At 37.1% G+C, this 24,834-nt stretch overlaps 2 protein-coding genes across 2 annotated transcripts; one reads left to right on the forward strand and one right to left on the reverse strand.

Moving 5' to 3' along the window:
• The first annotated feature begins 14,291 nt into the window (after window positions 1–14,291).
• Window positions 14,292–15,455, forward strand: LOC130966928 (F-box protein At3g56470-like). The gene has a single exon (XM_057891748.1). The coding sequence runs from the start codon at window positions 14,292–14,294 to the stop codon at window positions 15,453–15,455; it is 1,164 nt and encodes a 387-aa protein (XP_057747731.1).
• Window positions 15,456–15,713: 258 nt separating this feature from the next.
• Window positions 15,714–18,291, reverse strand: LOC130968620 (L-type lectin-domain containing receptor kinase IX.1-like). Its single transcript, XM_057893988.1, has one exon. The coding sequence runs from the start codon at window positions 17,938–17,940 to the stop codon at window positions 15,883–15,885; it is 2,058 nt and encodes a 685-aa protein (XP_057749971.1). The 5' UTR covers window positions 17,941–18,291; the 3' UTR covers window positions 15,714–15,882.
• Window positions 18,292–24,834: the final 6,543 nt, after the last annotated feature.

Here is a 24,834-nt window from a genome sequence, read left to right on the forward strand (position 1 = left end):
TAAATATATTAAAAATTTATTTTTTTTATATTTTTAATAAAAAATTTTAATTTATAATTTTAACATATACATAAGATAGATAAACGTACCTTCTAATTATAAAAATAATGCATTAAATGCACTTAGATATGATTATATGAGAATATAAATGTTAAGACAATGTGGTCAAACACAAATTTGTGTGTGTTTAATGATGTATTACTAAATAAAAAATAACTAATTTTTGTTGTAAAAAAAATAAATAAAGAAGATAAAATAAAAAATATAAATAGAAGATTTTAATATTAATATTAGTCAATATAATTATTTTAATATAATAAAGATAATTTATATATCTCTACTAATATATATATATATATATATATATATATATATAGCAATTTATTTGTAAGAGAGAAAAAAGAGAATCGTATATGAAGAAAGAGATAGTGATTTTTATTGTTGTGTGTAATTCTTTTGTCCCGTACATACTATTATAGATATACAAGATTTTACTTTTTAAATTTCATTAATTTTGTTTCGTCATAAAAACTTGCTTCTTTCAACTAAGGTTGTGAGAACTGGACCAATCATCGAATCGGTCAAGTAACTGGTTTAATGGTTCAATGGTTTAATTAAGGTTGAACCGTGGTTGAACTAGTTTAATTAAATATAGAGTAAAATTATAAAAAAAAATCAATATATAATTTTAAAAAGTTAAATTCAATAATTTTTAAACTAATAAGATTCAAAATTTAACAATTTCACAAAATGAACAATACATAATTTATCATTAAAAAGTCATAAACAACTTCAAATATCAAAGTTTATAACTAAAGATATCAAAACACACATAAATGACAAACACAATGTTTTGCAACCAAAAGAAACAATATTCAATAAACAATACTTCAACTAAACAAAGACACTACTCATCAGAAGTCATAATCATTATTAAGTGTTCCGATGTCTCCATCATAAACAGGTAATCCAAAGCCAACATCTTCAAAAATACCACCAAAAGAAGTATTTGAGGATTCAATTACAACATCAGGCATATCTACTTCAACTTCCATGTCTCCACCATCTAATAAAATAGAAAGAAAACTCAATAAGAAATCAATATTAATGACATGTATCTTTGTGGAATGAAAGAAAGTTTGCTATGTCACTTACCATTAGGATACGAAGGCATAGCATTATCAATGTATATTAAACTTTCAATGCATTCAATATCTCCGTTAGTAAATTCAGGATCATCCTCATCTGCTATTATCCAAAAATCTACCGTGTCAATGCTTTGAATGTCAATTAGATCATAAATCCTCTTCTTTCGATGCAACCTACTAGATTGAAGGCGTAGGTTATAGGTGACATAAACAATGTCACTTAGCCTTTGATGCTCTAACCGGTTCCTCCTCTTTAAATGGATTTATTCAAAAAGGCTCTAGTTCCTTTCACATCCAGATGAAGAAGAGGTTTGATGAAGAAGATAGACTGCCATTTTTTTACAAATTAGGAGCACTCCCACTGTATAGCCTCCACCATTCACCTACGTAGATATAAAAATCAAATACTTTTTAATGTTTATCACCCAACATATTAAAATTTGAAACTAAACTGAACTTGGATATGAAATAAGTCAAATAACTTACTAGCTTTGAGTCTTGATGCCGCTCTTTTAGCACTTTCCCTCCCAAAACTTTCTTTACAATCTCGATACAGCTATATCTCTTGCATTGCAGCTGAGTCATCACAAAGTGTTTCAACATCAAGCAAATCAAGTAAAGATCTCAAAACATTTTTCTTCTCAACAAAACCCTCTCTATAGAAAATTCCTGGATTTAAAAAGTACGATGCCGCATGGAGATTACGCTTCAAATGCTTATCCCACCTCATTTTCAAGATACTCGTGTATGGCGTATAAGCAGTTTTTCGATTTCTGAACATTGTCTTGATAGCATTTTTTGCTCTTTGCATGCCTTCATACACGATTTCCAAAGAGCATTTTTCATCAGTATCAACAAGTCTCAACAACTTAATAAGAGGACCAACAATTTTCACAGTGGTAACACAGTCTTACCAAAACTTACTGTCCAAGATAATTGAACTAACAATCTTTCCATTAGAACTTTTGGCTAACTTATGAGAAGTAAAATATTTGTCCACCATCAATGACTGAAAATCTTCCTTGTGATTGTATATACTTTTCAAAGTAATGAAAGTAGTGGCAAAACGTGTGACTCCTGGTCGAACAATTTCTGTCCAACTTTTTCTTTTTCTAAGCCAAGACAATAAGATCATATGATTGTAAATAAATACAATCACTTTTGAAGCACGGAAAGCAAGGTCAGCTATGTGAGGAATACTTGCAATATCTTTTAAAATAAGATTGATAAAATGGGCAGCACAAGGAGACCAAAATATATTTGGGTATTTTTCATGAATAAGTTTTTCAGTAGATACATAATTAGCAGCATTATCAGTGACCACATGCACAATATTACTAAGCCCAACCCACTCAATAATATTAGCAATCAAATTAAACAATGCATTGGTAGTTTTTATCATATCAGAAGCATCAACAGTCTTAACAAATGACATACTAGCAGGATAATAAACTAAAAAGTTAATTAAAGTTTGTTGCCTTTGATCAGTCCACCCATCTGCCATCAGCATACAACCGGTGCTTTTCCATGAGCTCCTATACTTTTCAACCAGCAACTGACACTCTCTTTTAAGATCAGCTAGCAAATGAACTCTCATTTCATCATATGACGGTCCCTTGAAACTAGGTCCAATTGCAGCAACACCTTCCAATGCAGGTTGAAATAAGGTGATTGAATTGCATTGAAAGGAATACGTGCATCAACAATCCATTTGGCAAGTCCTAACTTAGCCTTGTGCACAATTTTTTTACTAGCCAAAATACTTTTCAAAGTCGGTTGAGATCCTGGACTAGTCCTTTCTTTAAAGTAACATCCGATTTGTGTAGCTACTATAACTCTTCTCTTTCCTTTGTCTCCCGTTGTTGTAGGAACAACTACTTGTACAGGGTTAGGCAATTCAGCCTCTTGTGCAGGTGCTTCCCCACCATAAGATTCCTCCTCAAATTTTCTTTTTTCCATCTTATTTTTTTTGCTTTCCATCAGAATCCTTTTGAATTGAAGTTCAACTTCTTCAGTGACTTTGTTACGTACATACTTTAATTTGCCCAGAAATTTCTGCAAGATGATATTTCATCCTATATATCCCCCCTCCATTATAAGTATTCAAACAAAGATACATGTATATTGTGCCTTATGATCTTTATCATATTTCACAGTGAAATATTTCCAAGCCGGGTCAGATTTTCCTCGAGAGGAACCTGTCTCAGATTCTTGTATAGCATTATGTTGTTGTTGCTGATCATTTTGTGACTGTTCCATCTAAATTCAGAATGCCAGCAATTCAGAATCCAGACCAACATATCAATTCATAGTTCATAGTTCATAAAATTCATATGGCTTTCAACAGAGCAGAATTGAAAAAATAAAAAAATTGAAAAGAGCGAAATTGAAAAGATAAAAAAATTGAAGAACATAGTAGAACAGAATTCTCAAATTCAGCATACATCAAATTTATTCTCAAATTCAACATACATCAAATTTATTCAACATTTGATTAATCGTATAAAATATAAAATAAAATAATTAAAAAAGCTAGGAACACAGAAGAACAGAAGCCCAGAACAAAAAATGAAAACAGAAAGAACATAAATACAGAAGAAGAGCTAGAAGCCCAAAACTAACCGCAAGAGAAGTAGAGAACAGAACGACCCGTGACGGTGAGGCAACGATCCGCGAAGACCCGGACGCTGAGGCGACGACCCGCAACGCTGAGGCTACGACCCGCCATAGTGGCGCTTGCTCCAGCGTCTGTTTCGATTCACAGTGGCGGTTGTCCTTCGTTGGCGGAACGGCAAAACCTCGAGCCTCGACGAGCTTAGGGCTTGGGAGTGAGAGTGTTCCTCGAAGAGTAGCTGATTAGGCATTTAGGCAACACGCGTTCTTCAGCCTTTCTTTTAAAAAAAAAAGCCAAACAACGTCGTTTCATTAGCTGGGGGAGAATCGGTACCTGCACAAACCGGGCCGGTTTGTCGGTTAATCACTGGTTCGGCCGGTTTTTTAACTGGTTTTTTGCAGCGTAGTTTTGTGGGTGGATCGAACTGGCTAGGTGACCGATTTTCGGTTAACCCAGTTGAACCGGTCAGTCCGGTCCAGTTTTCAGAACGCTGCTTTCAATAGAGAAAAACTGAGCCGCACATATTAATGGTTATCCACATCACCATGTTTATCACAACACTCCCCCTTAGATGACCATTTAGAATTATGCCTCTTAAAACCTTACTAAAGAAAACTCAATGGGAAAAACTTTACGGTATGTTTGGTTGAAAGGAAAGAAATTGAAAGAAAAGAAAAGAAAGGAAAGAAATTGAGTGAATTTTTATTTTCTTTAGATGTGTTTGGATGAAAGGAAAATAAGAAGGAAAGAAATGTTATAAGAAGACAATTTTACCCTTGTATTATAAAATATATTGAAAAAAGTGAAGGGGTAATATCGGAAGTGGCGAGAGAAAATAAGTTTTCCCTCTCTTTTCTTTCCAACATTAGAGAGAAAAAAATTAGTGGGCCCCACCAGTTTTTTTCCATCCTATTTCTTTCCTATCCAATTTCTCTTCACAACCGAGCAATGAAAAATAATCATTTTTCTTCCTCTTTTCTTTCCTCCCTTTTCTTTTCATCCATTTTCTCTTCAAACAAACATAGCCTTAGTGAAAGAAAAAGAGTACAATATCCTTTGTGATGTGGACTTCCTCGTTAAAAACCTTGTCAAGAAAATCCAATGGGAAAACCTGACTAAGAAAAAAAAAGTACAGTCTCCCCTTCTTGTCGTCATCATTTAATATCTCAAAATTGGTGCATCCGAATCTGATGTACCAATCTTTCAAAGGAGGATTTTGGGAGTGATTTTGTAAATAAATCTGCCAGATTGTCACTTGAGTGAATCTGTTGGGCATCAATTGTTCCTTGATTTTGAAGATCATGAGTAAAGCAGAATTTGGGAGAAATATGCTTTGTTCTATCGCCATTGATATATCCGCCTTTAAGTTGAGCAATGCATGCTGTATTATCTTCAAACAGGACAATTAGAGCTATCTTCTGATCAATCAGTCCACATGATGACAGAATATATTGGATCAAACTTCTGAGCTAAAAACACTCGCGACTAGCTTCATGTATCGCTAGTATTTCAGCATGATTAGAGGAGGTTGCTGCTATTGTCTATTTCGTGGACTTCCATAATATAACTGTACCACCATATGTGAATAGGTCTCCTGTTTGAGATCTCCCTTTGTGTGGATCAGACAAGTATCCAACGTCAGCATAGCCAACTAACTGTGACTTGGATTGATGATGAGCGGATAATTTATACGCTTTTTGGCATTGTTTTTAGGTAGTTTTTAGTAAGTTCAAGCTACTTTTAGGGATGTTTTCATTAGTTTTTATGTTAAATTCACATTTCTGGACTTTACTATGAGTTTGTGTATTTTTCTGTGATTTCAGGTAATTTCTGGCTGAAATTGAGGGACTTGAGCAAAACTCTGATAGGAGGCTGACAAAGGACTGCTGATGCTGTTGGAATCTGACCTCCCTGCACTCGAAATGAATTTTCTGGAGCTACAGAACTTCAAATGGCGCCCTCTCAACGGCGTTGGAAAGTAGACATCCAGAGCTTTCCAGCAATATATAATAGTCCATACTTTATTCGGGAATTGATGACGTAAAGTGGCACTCAACGCCAAGTACATGCTGCTGTCTGGAGTTAAACGCCAGAAATACGTCACAACCCGGAGTTGAACGCCAGAAACACGCTATAACTCGGCGTTCAACTCCAAAGGAAGCCTCAGCTCGTAGATAGATCAAGCTCAGCCCAAACACACACCAAGTGGGCCTCGGAAGTGAATTTATGCATCAATTACTTACTCATGTAAACCCTAGTAGCTAGTCTAAGTATAAATAGGATAGTTTATTATTGTATTAGACATCTTGGGACGATTAGTTCTCAGATCATGGGGGATGGCCTCTCGGCCATGCCTGAACCTTTCACTTATGTATTTTCAACGGTGGAGTTTCTACACACCATAGATTAAGGGTGTGGAGCTCTACTGTACCTCAAGTTTCAATACAATTACTATTATTTTCTATTCAATTCTCTTTTATTCTTATTCCAAGATATACGTTGCACTTCAACTTGATGAATGTGATGATCCATGACACTCATCATCATTCTCACCTATGAACGCGCGTGACTGACAACCACTTCCGTTCTACTTTATGCTGGGCGTATATCTATTAAATTCCCCAACAGAATCTTCGTGGTATAAGCTAGATAGATGGCGGCATTCATGGGGATCCGGAAAGTCTAATCTTGTCTGTGGTATTCCGAGTAGGATTCCGGGAATCCAGAAAGTCTAACCTTGTCTGTGGTATTCTGAGTAGGATTCTGGTATTGAATGACTGTGACGAGCTTCAAACTCCTGAAGGTTGGGCGTTAGTGACAGACGCAAAAGAATCAAGGGATTCTATTCCAACCTGATTGAGAACCGACAGATGATTAGCCGTGCTGTGACAGAGCATAGGACAATTTTCACTGAGAGGATGGGATGTAGCCATTGACAACGGTGATGCCCTACATACAGCTTGCCATGGAAAGGAGTAAGAAGGGTTGGATGAATGTAATAAGAAAGTAGAGATTCGAGAGGAGCACAGCATCTCCATATGCCTATCTGAAATTCCCACTATGGAATTATATGAGTAACTATTTACTATTTTGTTTTCTGTTTATTATTTATTTTCGAACTTATCATAAACCATTCAATCTGCCTAACTGAGATTTACAAGGTGACCATAGCTTGCTTCATACCAACAATCTCTGTGGGATTGACCCTTACTCACGTAAGGTATTACTTGGATGACCCAGTACACTTGCTGGTTAAGTTGAACGGAGTTGTGATCACACGTGCCATTACCGGGGATTATTAAGATCCCAATTCATCATACCATGATCTCTTTGGTGTATTTTTGATAGAGCAAATATTTAAATTTCATACAAGTACAAAGAGACCAACTTTGAGGATCACAATTTCGTCCACCAATCGATATGGGTAAAACAGTCCCATATCAACCGCTCCATGAAGATATCGAAAGATTTGTTTGAATCCATTCCAATGTCTTCTGGTTGGAGAGGAACTATACCTTGCTAGTAAATTCACTACAAATGATATGTCAGGTCGTGTATTATTAGCAAGATACATTAGCGCTCCAATGGCTCTAAGATATGGTACTTCAGGACCAATGATATCTTCATTTTCTTCTTTAAGACGGAATTGATCATTTTCCACATCCAAAGACCTTACAACCATAGGAGTACTTAATGGATGTGACTTATTCATATAAAATCTCTTCAAGATTTTTTCTGTGTATGTTGTTTGATGAATAAAGATCAGATTCTTTGTATGCTCGATTTGCAAATCAAGACAAAATTTAGTCTTTCCAAGATCTTTCATCTCAAACTCTTCTTTTAGAGTTTTTATAATTGTTGAAATCTCTTCAAGAGTTTCAATGATAGTTAAATCATCAACGTACACAGCAATTATAATGAATCCAGATGCAGATTTCTTTATGAAAACACATGGGCAGATATCATCATTCTTGAATCCATTTTTGGCCAGATACTCAGTAAGACGATTATACCACATTCGTCTAGAATGCTTCAAACCATATAAAGATCTTTGCAATATAACTGAGTATAATCCCTGTGAATATTTATTGGATGGTTTAGATATCTTTAGTCCTTCAGGGACTTTCATATAGATATCATGATCTAATGATCCGTATAAGTAGGTTGTTACCACATCCATTAAATGCATATGTAGTTTATGATATGCGAATAAACTGACCAAATAACGCAATATTATTGCATCCACCATAGGAGAATATATTTCTTCATAATCTATACCAGGTCATTGTGAAAAACCTTATGCTACAATTTGAGCTTTGTAGCATACAACTTCATTTTCTCATTTCGTTTTCTCACAAATACCCATCAGTATCTAACAGGTTTTACATCTTTTGGTGTACGGATTATAGGTTCAAAGACTTCACGTTTTGCAAGTGAGTCTAACTCAGCCTTCATGGCTTCTTTCCATTTTCGCTAATCATTTCTTTGTTGATATTCTTCGACTGATCTTGGCTCAAGATCCTTATTTTCATGCATGATATTCAATGCCACATTATATGCAAATATTTCATTGATAATTGTCTTATTTCGGTCCAATTTTTCTCCTGTAAAGATATAATTTATCGAGATATCGTCATTTTCACAATTTTTAGGTACCTGAACGTCTTCTGGCATTAAAATTATATCGAAATTTTGGACAATTACAGATGTCTTTACTATGTCTTTTTCAACAAGAATAAAATTTACCTCTTTTCTCTTTCGAGGATTTTTGTCTTTGGAACCGACAGGCCTGCCACGCTTCTGGCGTGTATTTGCTTCGGTAGCAATTTGTCCAACTGGGACATCAATTCGAATTGGGGTATTTTTCGCTGGTATATAAGATTTGGTTATCTTCTTTGTATCAGAAAATGTATCAGACAATTCATTTGCTATTCTTTGCAAATGTATAATCTTTTGAACTTCTAGTTCATATTGCCCTTATCGAGAATTTAAATGCATCAATGATAATGCATTTCAATTAAGTTTCTTTTCAGGAAGCTTATTCTCTCCCCCTAATGTTGGAAATTTTGATTCATCAAAATGGCAATCTACAAATCTGGCTTTAAATACATCTCCAGTTTGTATTTCAAGATACCTCATTATAGAGGGAGAATCATATCCAACATATATCCCCAATTTTCTTTGGGGTCCCATTTTGGTGCGATTAGGTGGTGCAATGGGAACATATATCGCACACCCGAATATTCTTAAATAGGAAACATTTGACTGCTGGCCAAAAGCTAATTGCATAGGAGAGAACTGATAGTAACTCGTCGGCTTCAAATGAATAAGTGCTGCGACATGTAAAATAGCATGTCCTCAAATCGAGGTTGGGAGATTTGTTCTCATAAGTAAGCTAGCAAATAATTAGAGGCATTTAATAAGTGATTCTGCTAACCCATTTTGTGAACATGAGTTACTGGATGTTCAACACTTATTCCATTAGCCAAACAATAAGCATCAAAAGTTTGGGAAGTAAATTCACCAGCATTATCAAGACGAGTTGCTTTAATTGAATTTTTTGGAAATTGTGCATTTAATCGAATAATTTGAGCTAGTAATTTCACAAATGTCAAGTTGCGAGAAGACAATAAGCACACATGTGACCATCTCGAAGATGCGTCTATTGGAATCATAAAATATCTAAAAGATCGACATGGCGGATGAATAGGTCCTCATATATCGCCTTGAATCCTTTCTAGGAATTCAGGAGACTCAAATCCAATCTTTACTGGTGATGCCTTAAAACTAACTTCCCTTGAGAACATGCAGCACAACAAAATTCACTATATTTAAGAATCTTCTGGTTCTTTAGTAAATGTCTATGAGAGTTTTCAATAATTCTCTGCATCATGGTTGTTCCCGAATGACCCAACCGATCATGCCAAGTTATGAATTCATTTGGGCTAGTAAACTTCTGGTTTACAATGGCATATGATTCAATTGCACTAATTTTGGTATAATATGACCCAGATGAAAGTGAGGGTAACTTTTCTAATATAACATTTTTTATTTGAATCATGAATTGTGATACATAAGTACTCATGATTTTCCTCATTCATTGTCTCAATATGATATTCATTTTGGCGAATATATTTGAAATTCAATAAGTTTCTTAGAGACTTAGTAAACAATAGTGCATTATTTATTATAAATTTTGTTCCTCCGAAAAACAAAATTATAGCTCTTCGGGAGCCTTCTATCACATTATCTGAGCCAATAATAGTATTAACCAAGGTTGCGAGAACCGGACCGGTCAATAAACCGGTGAGGTCACTGGTTTAATGGTTCACTGGTTCGACCGGGGTTCAACCGGGGTTCAACCGGTTTAATTAAATATTAAATAAAATTATTAAAAAACTTAAAATAATCTTAAGTATATAAATTCAATAATTTCTAACCTAATAAAATTTAATATTTCACATAATAAATTATCCATTACTTAATATTAGAAGTTCACAAACAACTTCAAATATCAAAGTTTACAACTAAACAAAAAATAAAACATACATAATGACAAATTCATAATGTTCTACATTCAAAAGATACAATTACTAGCAAGTTTTCAACTAATCAAAGGTGCAACTCATCAAAAATCATAATTATCATTAAGTGTTCCAACATCTCCATCATAAACAGGTAATCCAAAAACTATTTCCAGCAAGCAGAACAGGCAGCATAGAGAATCAAAAACTATTTTCATCAAACAGAACAGGCAGCGAATTCATACAATATACAGTATAAAAAAATCATGTGGAGAACTTAAGGTAACATAATGTATCATTCTATTGTAACCGTATATATAATGAAGCAGTGCACGTATCCATTTTTTCCATCATAGTTAGCTTATCTACCATAAAAACAATGAGAAGAGACATCATCATATCTTATCCATTAATAATGCAATTCCTTCAACTCCGGACAGACAGAGTGGACCACATCTCAGTTTTCTTATTTACATCCCCTTCTCTTTTTGTTTTGGATTTGGGCGTGAATAGAAAGAAAACTCCAAACAGTGACAATTCCCAATCACAATGTCAAGCTATCAGCACAAAATGTTGACAAAAACAAATCAACAAAGAAAAATTCAACACTTGACCAAAGCAGATTTTTTTAGTATGGTCTTCAAAGCTTTTTATACATATATCAGAGGTGATATCAGGTAGCAAAACAGGACAGGCAGCATAGATCAAATCATCAAATTCATGCAGCTTGACAGTCACAGAAATCAACTAATTCAGGTAAAACAAAAAATTAAAACTATCTCCATTCAGAAGCAACAAAAGGCAGAAGCAAACAGAATGGTAGAGCATAGAGCAAACAGAAGCATAGAGCATATTCATGAACCAGCAAATAGAACAAAACAGGCGAGCTAGAAGGAAGCATGTTCAAAACCAAGAAGACAAGAAAATCAACACTTACCGGCGAATGAGAGGCAGGCTCGGCGAGCTCGTCGAGGTTCGGCGACGAGGAGGCGGGCTCAACGCGGTGGTGGTTGCGGCTGCTGAGGAGCGCTGCTGGGTGGCGAATGAGGAGCGCTGCTTGAATCTGAAGCTTGGTGGGCGGTGGCAATGGTGGCCTTGGTGGATGAGGGGGGAAGAAAGGGGAGGAGGCTGGGAGCTTGGGTGAATGGTGGGTGGCTGATTGAAAAGTGATTAGGGTTCGGTGGGTTAACGAAACGCGTACGCCAGTTTTGTTTTTTTTTTTTTTTAAAATAGCCAAAACGACGTCGTTTGGCTTCTGAAATTCCAAACCACTGAACCGTCAAAAAACCGGACGGTTCTTCCGGTTCGCCGGTTAACCGCCGGTTCGACCGGTTTTTTACCGGTTCTTTGCCACTCGGTTTTTGGGGTTACCCGGACCGGCTAGGTAACCGGTTCCCGGTTTTTCCGGTTGAACCGGCCGGTCCGGTCCGGTTCTCAGAACCATGGTAAACATATTTTTTTGGTACAAGATGGGTAAAATATATATTACTTCTGAAAATAGTATGCGAACTTCCACTATCCGCAAGGCATACATTTTCATTATATATCCTTGCCATTTTCTTCAAAGATAAATAATAATAAAATGAGTAGTAATACATGCACAGTCAAATTGAATTCTTGATTGGAATTATTTTTCTAAGAAATACTGTACATAATGTCATATACTAAAGTTTTATTATTATCACTATTATTATTAAAACTTGACACATTTAATGATTTCAAAATTCTTAAACATAAACATTAATATTTCATTATTTATATACATCATATTTAAAACTTAAATACATAGAAAATAAAACTTAACAATAAGTTTCTTACATTATCTATTTATATGAATACTTAACAATCTCACATATTAAACTATTTCATTATTGATAAAATGACCAATATTTTTTTCAGGATCTTCAACAAAATCAGATACATTATAATGAGTGGTGAAATTTTCAACATCATTTGAAACAAAATTTGTTTCCTTTCCTTTGTCATCCTTTTTCAAAAATGCTTGTTAAAGATCGACTAGGTGCCTTAGGATACGACAAGTACGTGACCAATAGTCATTTCCACCACAACAGAAATATTTATCCTCTGTTGATTTATTTTGCCAGTTTCTTTCTTTATCACACTTCTGGTGAGATTCTTTCTTGTGAACATAATTCATTTTCCTTCCATAATTTTTCTTGTTACTAAACCTTTGCCATTTACCTCTTCTGAGGTAATGATTTGCCGCATTTATTTCAGAAAATGGGGCGGCAGCAGCAAGACGCGCTTTGTGATTCTTTAAGATCATTGTTGCGTTCAGCAACAAGAAGGCAAGAATTAGCTCATAATATTTTTTAAATTCTTTTTCTCGATATTGCTGCTGCCTGCAGGAGCACATTCGAGGCATGGAAGGTCGAGAAAGTTTTCTCCAACATATCATTATCAGTTTTCTTTTCCCTACATAATTTTATTTGTGAGGTGATTCGAAACATTGCAGAATTATATTCATTTATGGATTTAAAATCCTGTAGACGCAAGTGCGTCCATTCCTATCGGGCTTGAGGAAGTATCACCGTCTTTTGATGATTATACCTTTCTTCAAGGTCTTTTCACAGATCTGCAGGATCTTTTAATGCGAAATATTCATTTTCAATCCTTCGTCAAGGTGACGACGAAGGAAGATCATGACTATGACTCTATCCTTTTGGGATACATTATTTTCAGCTTTAATGGTATCTCCAAGATCCATTGAATTAAGATGGATTTTACCATCTAGTATCCATGATAAATAGTTGTTTCCAGATATATCAAGAGCATTAAATTCAAGATGAGAGAGTTTCGACATAATGAAAATTTGTCATTTGAGTCTTCCTGAAATTTGATCAGAGTCTTGTGCTGATAACGTGTTGTAAAATAAATAAATAGAAAAGATAAAATAAAGAAATATAAATAGAAGACTCTAGTATTAATATTAGCCAATATAATTATCTCAATATAATAAAGATAATTTATATATATCTACTAATATATATAGTAACTTATTTGTAAGAGAGAAAGGAGAGAATAGTATATGAAAAAAGAGAGTAATTTTTATTGTTGTGTATAATCCTTTTGTCCTGTACATGTTTTTATAGGCATATAAAATTTTACTTTTCAAATTTTATTAATTTTGTTTTGTCATAAGAACTTGTTTTTTTTTTATTTTTAACATAAAAAAACTGAACCTCCTATATTAATGATCATCCACGTCACCATGTTTATCACAATAATTTTTAACAATTAATATATAAATAGTTCTCTAAATGAATAAATATAATTAGATGAAAGTATAAATTTTATACCATTAAATATTTGATATGATACTTACAAAGATTGTTTTAATTATTTTTAAGTAAATAGTTACCAAAATTTTAACTATTTTTCCAATAAAAATTCTTGTATTAATCATATTTTACTATTTTATTTTTATTTAGAATAGACAGTAAAATTTGGACTGGTTATGCAAAAAAATATATGAAATTCAGACCTCAAACTTGGTTGGAAAAAAAAAAAAAAAAACTCCTACTGAGTCATAATTTACAATAATGAATGTGGCAGTGTGCTACGACCCGTAAGAGACAGATCCCTGAAACTATGCTCCTCTTTTGACCAGATTAATTATATCTTGACAGACTCACTCAGAAAATCAACATGGTTTCAAAGATTATTATGAAGTCTTTTTTTTTATGGCATGAATAGTAATACACTGTCCTTATCTCTAGACCAAGCAAGTAATAATATTATAGTATTACAATATAAAATGAGAATTCCATCATCTTTGACTTATATCGCCAAACGTATTGCCCAAGGAAGATCTTTACAGTCTACACCTCTTTCTTGTTGATGAAGTATAAATCTCTTTTCTAATGATTAGAACATCTTAGTGTTCTTGGAGATCAAGTCTATGTGCTTGTTATTTAGGGACACAAACCTTAAGTTCAATCTGAGTTCTCAAGTCATAACAATCATCCTATCATTATAATTCCAATGGCTCCTAAGGGGAAGAATAAGAAGCAAAAAAATTCAGGTGGCAAAGAATCCAACAATTCCACACCATGGCCTGATCTTCCAAAACATATTTTCAACATAGTAGAAGTAAAGTTCCCAAATCTAGAGAAAAACATCCATTTTGGGGGTGTAACTAAGTCATGGAGAAGAGCACCAAGAAACTGTAATCCAGAGTCCACACTCCCCTGGCTCCACCTCTCTAATCACCACAGAGAAAACATTGAGAAGTACCGTCAGCATGTTGCGCGCCGCGACTGCATCAGTACTTCATATTCACATTTTGTCTGGGGGTGTTGGTGTAGGCTCTTCTTTAGAAAACCGAAAAGGTATCCATGGAAAAATTATGTAGGGTGTTCCAATGGCATCTTGGTGGCTGAGTCAGAACCGCTTTTTATATACAATCTGTGGAATCCTATACATAGAGAGTGGTATCATCTACCATTCTGGGATGCTAGGGTACCAATAATACTTTCTGTGCTTTCTTCCTCGCCAGAAGATCGGAAGTGTACGGTTATGGTGCTAACTGGAATCAGTCATCCGGCTTTTGCATTCTACAAATTAGACAGAGGATCTGGTGCTTGGAATACACAGGAGCCTCAATGGACTAAACAAGATTGCTCCGTTACTGAGCCACATTCAAAAGGAAGGTCAGGGACTATTATGCAATTCACTAATGCCATTGGATTTAAAGGTAAGTTTTATGCTCTGAGTTTGCAGGGTACTCTTGCAATTTTAGAGGAGGTTGATTCTGTTTTTAAAATAACTGGTTTGAGTGCAACAAGGGCAATTCCTTCTGTTTCCTCAAACCATTTCAGAGAGTATCTACTTGAATCTGATGGAGATATCTTGCTTGTGTATCTTGTATCAAGAAACTCTTCAGTGCATATTGTGGATCATGTTGAGGTTTATAAACTTAGTTTGGCTAGACTCTATTGGTTGAAGTTGGAGAGCCTTGGGGAAAGAACACTGTTTGTAGGGAGTAATTGTAGCATGTCTGTGTTGGCAAGTGAAGTAGGATGCAGGAAGAACTGCATCTATTTTAGGGCCTTTAGGGCTGATGAATGGTGTGTATATGACATGGAATCAGAAACCATATCCCTGGGATGTTCTAAACTTTGGATGGAACCAATAGGAGAAGAATGATGTGGTATTTGTGTAACTCTTGTTTATTGTACCATTTTATATTAAAAGCAACTTTATTTATTGAATAGATGTTCTTAAATGATTAGGATTGCACATTCTGCTTCTTCAATATTGAATATTTGGGGTATGATGACCATCCAATTAAAATCTAGTAGTTTTAGCTTCTTGTTTAATTATGACTGCATGCCAATCCCCGAGTTTCCACCATAGAAGATTCAAGAATTGACGTTAAAGGTATGAACTCTCGATTGAAAAATGTTTAGTGGTCTGTCTTTGAATTCTCAATTTAATTTAGATTTAGGACATGTCGGAAGATTGAAATTACCCACACATCACACACAATAATGCATATATCATCTGTGAAAAGTACAAGAAGGAGAGAAACACATTAGAATTTAGTTAGATTAGTACATGAATTTCAACATAATTAGCGTGTGTGCAATATCTTAGACGATGGAGAAATGAGTTTTGAAGTTGCACTGCCTGATTGTGAAGATCCAGCAGTGACAGAGCTACTTGAAGTAGAAGGCTGTGTTTGGTTATTCCCAGAAAAAGCAGGAATCCTTGAGAGCAACGTAGAGCCATCATGTTCTTGAGATGACAGATTGGGCAATGCAGCTTCATGGTTAAGCACACGAGCAGCTTCACTAATCTTGGGCCTCATAACGTAATTAGAGTGAGTACACCAAAGGCCAACAATCATTAACCTCTCCATCTCTTCTTTATCAAACACACCATACAATCTTGGATCACCTGCTTCTAGAACAATACCTGTGCCATACAGTTCCCAAACCCAATCCACCAAGTATATCTGATTTTCAATTTTATTTTGTTCAATCACTTTTCTTCCGCATGCTATCTCCAAAATAACTACTCCAAAGCTGAATACATCAGATTCTTTACTAGCCTTCCCTCTAGTTGCAGCTTCAGGAGCTAGATATCCCAATGTGCCTGCTAAATCCGTTGTTTTCGAACTTGTCCCGTGGTCCATTAGTCTTGCTAACCCGAAATCTCCGAGCTTCGCATTGAAATTAGAATCCAACATAACATTGCTGGGTTTGATGTCCCTATGAAGCACACAGTGGTCCCACTCTTCATGTAAATATAACAATGCTGAAGCCAAGCCTCTAGCAATCTTATATCTTACTTCCCATGTTAATAGGCCCTTACCTTTGAACAGATAAGAATCTAAGCTCCCATTTTCGACATACTCATAAACCAGTAGCAGATCATTCTGCTCGTGACACCAACCAATGAGTTGAACCAAATTCTTATGCCTCAGTTGACTAATGATCTTGACTTCAGATGCATACTCCCTCACACCTTGTTGAGATCCCTGGGAAACCTTCTTGATGGCAACATGGATGTTCAAGTCTCTTAGGAATCCTCTGTAAACTCCACCAAAACCTCCCTCTCCAATTTTATATCCGTTTGCAAAGTTGCTAGTTGCTCTAGAAAGTTCTTGATAGGAAAACCTCCTAGGACCAGTCCGTCGTTCAAAATCTCTGTCCATAGCAACCTCATCAGCATTCTCCAAGCTCCTATTCCTCCTCATCAGTTTCCAACTGAAAAGACAAGCTAGTAGCCCCAAAATACATACACCGCCAATGGTCACTCCTATAATTAGACCTTTCTTGCTTTTACCCTTGTGATGTTGTCCCTCTAAGTCCGTAGAGTTGAAGGACCATGATTTAAGGGTATGATACTCGTATGAAAAATCCTTCCCTGGTGCATATCCTGTTGCTGAAGTGAAACCAAATTCAACCCATTCTGTTGTTAAGATTTCCCTCAGATTAACTTCATCACAAGACAAGTGTTGTTCAGTTTTTGTGATGTTATCTTTATACCCGGTGAAGTTGACACTCAAATTGTTTGTGCTAGACTTGTAAGTGATAACAACATCATATCCTCTTTCGTCCCAAACCTGGAACCATTGTCTAGAGCAAATACTGTGCAAAGAACCAACATCCACACCCACATGGGCATACGGAGGATCCCAGTCATTGGAAAAGGTATCAAATTCCACGGCCACAAATGGATGTTGGTTTGTGTAGGTTGAGTTACCCGCTTGGACACGACTCATGAGGCCAATTCCACTGCCATCTCTAGGATCAGGAAGTGGGAAATCTGGCTTTGCAAGAAAGAAGGTAATCCCATCACCGTAAAAGGATCTATTTGGGGTGTTGGTGGAAAAGGAGAAAGTGGTAGTGAAGTCTGTGAGATGTAGTAGTTTGCTGTAGACGACTCTGCCGAGACTATCTTTGGTATGGAACTTGGTAAGTTGGAGGACTCCGTTGTCCTGATAGGCCTCTCCTGAAAGGGTCAAGGTGTATCCCGGGTTACTGAAATCCGGGTAGTTGAAGGATAAGGGTTCTGCCTCTACTTCTGCACGGTGACCATAATATATCAGGAGTGTGAATAATGTTACGTGAAAAGAAAGATGCAAGTAACTTTTCTGATAATACTGATGACATGTTGTGGCCATGGGTAGTGGCTTGAGAATGCTAGAAAGGTGGAGAGCAAAAGGTAAAGCGGGACATTAAATATACAATTCAGTTTATTGCGAGACGCGTAAGATCTCCACGGAGGAGGATTTCAGCTCTTCACGTTGCCAAAGCCAATTGGTTAACATATCCTATTTCTTTCCTTCATTTTCTGTTGTTTTTGCTCTGTTGTTTCCTCCCTGAATTTGCAAATGAATCGTCTTCTTTCTATCACTAGATGTGAAACAATACCTGTCCTAGTTTGACTTCATCCGTTAATTTCTTTGTCCTGATCCTATTGCTGCTGTTATTATCTAAGATGGTCCAAAGTAGTACATTTAGGTGGAGGATTTCCATTGACTATCTAATGCTATAGGACTTGTAGGGCACAGATTAACTGATTTTATAAAGAGAGAAACAGAAAATTGTTTGCATCAAGCTAATTAAGTAACCATCATCTCCACATCCGAGAATTCTAAAGTCTTCTACTCCCACGGAACCTCCACAATCCATATCATCACCTGAAATGAATCAATATATATATAATGTATCTTCTCATGAGAATGTGATTTTTATACGAGAATGTGAAAATGAAATTCTTATATTTTCTATAATTATGTGAAATATAATTATTTTAATTTATTTATTATGTTTTAATTATTATTTTTATAGATATGTTAAATGAAAGTAGCTTGCAATAATTAAAGAGAGCATTTCATTTGCGGGTATGCGTATAAGAATTTGACTACAGTGCGGTAAAAAAAATTAATTATATTATTACGATAAATTTGATTATTTTAATAAAAAATACATAAAATAATATATATTGTTATATATATAAATAGTTGATTTAGTGATTTAATAATATATTTTAAAAATTATGAATTTATTTTTAAGAGTATGCATAGTAAAACATATGTATCCTAATTTATTATTGAAAATATAAAAATAATTTATATTCATTTATAACACTGAATAAACAATTTTTTTCATAATAATTGAGTATACTATTGTTGAACATAATATTTTTTATAATATAATTTCTTATATTATGTTTTTATAGTTATGTAAAATATAATTATTTTAATTTATTTGTTAGGTATATTTTAATAAAAACTAAAGATAGGAAGATTTAAACTCGCGACTTCTTAAATGAGTATGGAAAGATTATGCCATTTGAGTTATAATTCGTTAACAAATTTAATGACTATATTAAATACATTACTTGTATATTATTTATTAGACACATTTAATTTCAACCATTTAAATCAATCCAATGATCAAAAATATATTTTCATAAGATACATTCCTATATTATATATATATATATATATATATATATATATATATATATATATATATATATATATATATTCTCAGTCACCTGCTAAATTTTGTGAAGGACTAAAATTGAATGACTGGTGGTCTCCTATGTCGTATATTGTTCTGTGGGTTACTTGAAATTGTAAGTCGATCTCGGATGAGATCTGCAGTGGTGTTCGGTGCTGCTGTGTCCGATCTGTTTAGAGTTGGTGGTCGGAGCTGTCGTGTCCGACTTGTTGGATCTGGTGGCCAGAACTGTCGTGTCCGACTTGTTGGATCTGGTGGAGCTGCTGATCCTTCGTCACCGGAGGGTGGTGGTACCTGCAAGAGACTCCAATGCTTAAGTTAGCACGTGCTTTAGGCAGGTTTTTAGTAGAATCAGAGTATGAGTTATACTTGGGTGCTCCAGTGTATTTATAATAGTATGGAGTGACCTTTCTGAAGATAAGATAGTTATCTTATCTTATCTTTGAGTGAAGTCATCTTATCTTTAAGGGGAACCACCTTTATTCTTCTAGGCCTTGGCTGCCTTTAGATTTGGGCTGTGTCCCTTCGTTTGGGCCTGCTTGGGCCTCTTATGGCGATTTGGCCGAGCTCTTTGAGAAGAGGTCGGTAATGGGCCAACCTTCTAAGAGGTCGGTCATGGGCCAACCTTCTAAGAGGTCGGCCAATCCGGTCCATTATAGCTCGAACCGATGCATGAACAGTGCCCCCTACTTAAGTTCGGACCTTTCCGTGAGATCATGCTTTCAGAGCTTCGATTTCTTTGGGAAAGTCGTGCTCAAGCATCCTGACCTTGAGTAGTTTCTTCTTGTGCGGGTCTGGTATTGCCCTTTTTAGTTTGTTGAGAGGACTTTTCAGCCTTCTTCCGACTTGTTTGTCTTCACTGCTCGGGCTTTTTAGTTATAATCCAACAACTTTTTTAGGTAGTGTTCCGATGGGGAACCTTTTTATAGTTTGTTTGGATGACTTTTTAGCGCCGTTTTGGTTTGTGATTTTGCCTTTTAAGTAGTGTCTTTTTTTTTCAAGACTTCGTACCTTTCAATAAAGCATTCCTGACCTTCCTCTGGCCGTTTGCGAGATGTCTTTGTCCCTTTTGTGGATCTTTGTAGAGTGTTGATACTTTGTTGTCCGACCTCTTTTTGATCACTTTTGGTTTTGTCCATCTTCGGCTTGGTCGAGGTGATCCTTGGTACTAACTTGTCCGACGACTTTTTAGTGTTCTCATAGAACACTTTTTAGTCATGCTGAACAATTTTTATAGCCTTGTCATGGAGTCGTGACTTTTTGGGCAGAACTGTGTCCCTTCTAGCGCACGTTTATTTTGTGGTCCGACTTCTCTTGTCGATCCTTCCTCGAGTTATTTTTAGTAATCCATTTTTAGTCAGGGCTGGCCAGGCCTCAACTATGGATTACTTTTTATAATTTTGTAGCTTTTGATCAGTCTGGTCCGTCTTCTTCATGTTGGTTTGTTCTAAGTTATTTTTAGCAATCCATTTTTTCTCAGACCTCGTCAGGCCTCTTTCTATGAATTACTTTTTATAACTTTTTCTCACTTTGGTTGATTGGTCCGACTTCTTTGCGTCGGTCCATCCTAAGTTATTTCTAATAATCCATTTTTAGTCAGGGCTGGCCAGGCCTCAGCTATGGATTACTTTTTATAACTTTTTGTCGACCTTGTCATGATCGGGCGGTGAATTTGATTTTTACCATGCCGACTTGTAGCTTTGTCTTGATCGGACAGTGAATTTGGTTTTCACCTTGCGAACCTTGTCATGATCGGGCGGTGAATTTGATTTTCACTTTGCCGACCTTGTCGTGATCAGGCGGTGAATTTGGTTTTCACCTTGCCGACCTGTCATAATCGGGCGTCTTGGTAGGAAACTTTTTAGGGAATCTGCAAACTTTTAAACAATAAAATGAAGATATGAATAAGAGTGTGTACATGTTAGTGCTTACCCTTCTAGGTCGGGCAATCTTTTAGATCTCGGCCTGGCGCCTTTCTTAGATTGCAGGCATGCCATGACCTTGGTAGCTCTCAACCCTCGAGGTCGGACACTTTGTGGTGACCTTTCCCCAGTACCTGTGAATAACTTGGTATGGTCCTTTCCAGTTGGCTGCTAACTTCCCTTCTCCTGACCGATCTTAGGTCCATTCGATGCTTTAGTGCTTCCTCCCTAATCCGAGCTCTTTCTCGGACTTTTGGAGGTAGGTCGAGCTCTTCCCTTTGAGTTTTGGGAGTCGGTATCTTCGTTGTTCTTGATTTGAGCCGTTTCTCATCTTCTTTTCTGCAGGTTAGTAGTTCTTTTCTTTATCTCTGTGTTCGTTGCACTGTTGTTGCCTCCAAAGGGTGCCCCTGGACTTTCGTGTGAGTTTTGGGGTTTTCCTTTTACTGCTGTATCTGACACTTGATGTTTTGCTGTTATTGTCCGAGTTGTTTCCTTATTTGCCCGAGTTGTTTGGTAGCAACCCCATTTTTCTTTTTCTTACTGTAGGAATATTTGACATATGTCTTCCTGTAAAAACATTGCTGAGATGTCTACTAAGATCCCGGACGGCATGTCTGACTGGCTGGATTCCATAGTTTTAATGTGTGTTACTGTGGCTGACCCTGAGTACTGTGTGCGACTTAGGAGGTTCCATAGAATTTGTAGGGATAGGAATGAGGAGAAGAATTATGAGTTGGTGTCGCCGAATCCTGAGGAGAGGGTTTGTTTTCTTTCCTTGACTCCGGGGGAACGACCCTGACCTGATATGGTTAGGACCTTTTCTTCCTCCGAGATTGATGGATTTTGCAGTGTTTCTTGGATGAGGCTTCTATTATTGCCCCCTGATTTGGTGCTGGCTAGTTTTGAAAGTGCATCAGCTCGGGCATTCTGTTTCCGAGGTATATGTCGGACCTCATATCCCCCGAATTGTCTGAGCTGTTCTCTGATTTTGTCCAGATATTTTTTCATGGTGGGGTCCTTAGCTTGGTAGCTCCCTTCTATTTGTGAGGTGACTACTTGTGAATCACTGAACACGGTAAGCTTTTGAACTCCTACCTCCTTAGTCAGCCTTAAATCAGCCAGTAGTGCCTCGTATTCAGCTTGGTTATTTAGCTCGATTTAGGTTCCCTGATCGCTTTCTATAATTACACCTGTGCCATTCCCAGTTTTGTTTGAAGAGTCGTCCACGTAGAGATTCCATTTTGTGGGAGTTCCCGGGGTGTCAGTGTACTCTGCAATGAAGTCGGCCAGATACTGTTATTTGATGGCTGTCTGAGCTTCATATCGAAGATCAAATTCGGATAACTCAACTGTCCACTGTAGGATTCTTCCAGCTAAGTCTGTTTTCTGTTGGATGCCTTTTATGGGCTGGTTGTTCCGAAGTCTGATAGTGTGAGCTTGAAAGTATGGGCGGAGTCGTCGAGAAGTGAGTATAAGGGCGTAGGCGAACTTTTCTATCTTTTGATAATTTAGTTCGGCCCCTTGTAGAGCCTTGATGATGAAGTAGACGGGTTGTTACCCACTTTCGTCTTCTCTAACTAGTGCTAAGGCTATTGCCCGACTTCCCACTGCGAGGTATAATATGAGTTCTTCACTTTTCCGTGGTCGGGTAAGAATGGGTGGTTACCCCAAGAATTTTTGAAATCTCGGAAGGCTTGTTCGCACTCCGTTGTCCTATTCAAACCTCTCTCCCTTCCTTAATATACCTCTTTGAGGTGTCTTTTGCGAGATGATTTAGAGGTCCCTCATCCTGCGAATCCTCCATTTATCATATGAACATGTCTTTCAGGGGTGTGAGGTGGACGTTCAACTCGTCCGACCTCTTCGGTGTGAGGTGGACGTTCAACTCGTCTGACCTCTTCGGTGTGAGGTGGACGTTCAACTCGTCCGACCTCTTCGATGTGAGGTGGATGTTTAACTCGTCCGACCTCTTCATCCCTTCTTCTTTTTCTTGGTTCATCCGATTTATTTGGCTAAGTACCGATCTAATCGCCCTTTTCTTGCCAATTTCTCTATGACATTCTTTAGGTCGAAACACTTGTTTGTAGGATGTCCGTAGATTCGGTGGTACTCGCAGTATTCTGTCAGACTTCCCCTTCTTTTGTTTTTGATTGGGCGAGGTGGTGGGATCTTCTTAGTGTGGCATATTTTTCGGTAAACATCTACAAGAGACACCCGAAGAGGGGTGTAATTGTGGTATTTTCTAGGCTTCTCTCCGGGTTGATCTTCTTTTTTCTATATCCTTGTCCCGAGATGGGTTAGAAGAATCCGGTTTTTGAGTTGTCTCCCCATTGGGAGTTCTCCTCCATATTAATATATTTTTCCGCCTTTTCTTGAACCTCGTTTAGAGATGTTGGGTACTTCTTGGATATTGATTGGCTGAAAGGTCCTTCTCTTAGGCCATTGATGAGTCCCATGATGGCCGCTTCTGTTGGAAGACTTTGTATGTCTATACATGCTTTGTTGAATCTTTTCATGTAGTTGCGAAGACTTTCCTGATCTCCTTGGTTAATCCCTAGTAAGCTCGGGGTGTGTTTGGTTTTATCCTTCTGGATGGAGAACCTGGCGAGGAACTTTTTAGCAAGGTCATCAAAACTTGTGATGGATTTTGGAGGCAAACTGTCGAACCCTTGTTAGGATAGTCGGGAAGGCCTTGCATCGAACGGCGTCCGAGGCGTCAGTGAGATACATTCTACTTCTGAAATTGCTGATGTGATGACTTGGATCCGATGTGCTGTCGTACGGGGTCTTGTCGGGAGCTTTGAAGTCCTTTGGGGCTTTAGCTTTCATGATCTCTTTGGTGAATGGGTCTTGATCTTTGTGGGGCCTATCTTCATGACTAGATCGAGCGGTCTTGGTTTTGAGATCGACTTCGAGCTTTAAGAGCTTGTCCTCTAGCTCTCGACGTCGTCTTGTTTTTCTTCGAAGGTCTCTTTTAGCTTCCTGTTGATATTCGGCCTCTTTTTTGAGTTGTTTGAGGCGATCCTTCTGAGCTTGTAGAGCCTCTAGAATTTCTGTGTTTGGGGGTTGCTTATCTCCCCCATTTTGAGGTGCGTCTTTGGAGGTGGCGTCCACGTTTTTATGCAGTGTCCTGTTTTCTAGATCAGAATCGTAGTCGTTGTCAAGGTTGTCCGCCATAATGATGGGATGACTTCCAGGTTTTCCGGCAACGGCGCCAATGTTCCGTAGGTTACCTGAAACTGTAGATCGATCTCGGACGAGATCTGCGGTGGTGGTCGGTGCTGCTGTGTCCGACCTGTTTAGAGCTGGTGGTCGGAGCTGTCGTGTCCGACTTGTTGGATCTGGTGGCCGGAGCTGTCATGTTCGACTTGTTGGATCTGGTGGAGCTGCTGATCCTTCGTCACCGAAGGGTGGTGGTACCTGCAAGAGACTCCGATGCTTAAGTTAGCATGTGCTTTAGGCAGGTTTTTAGTAGAATCAGAGTATGAGTTATACCTGGGTGCTCCAGTGTATTTATAATAGTGTGGAGTGATCTTTCTGGAGATAAGATAGTTATCTTATCTTATTTTTGAGTTAAGTCATCTTATCTTTAAGGGGAACCGCCTTTATCCTTCTAGGCCTTGG

Source organism: Arachis stenosperma, chromosome 3 (assembly GCF_014773155.1).
Source record: "Arachis stenosperma cultivar V10309 chromosome 3, arast.V10309.gnm1.PFL2, whole genome shotgun sequence".
Lineage (NCBI taxonomy): Eukaryota > Viridiplantae > Streptophyta > Magnoliopsida > Fabales > Fabaceae > Arachis > Arachis stenosperma.

Excerpts from the sequence above, each read along its gene's own strand:
- LOC130968620 (XM_057893988.1), bottom strand. The coding sequence starts at position 17,940 with ATGGCCACAACATGTCATCAGTATTATCAGAAAAGTTACTTGCATCTT.
- LOC130966928 (XM_057891748.1), top strand. The coding sequence starts at position 14,292 with ATGGCTCCTAAGGGGAAGAATAAGAAGCAAAAAAATTCAGGTGGCAAA.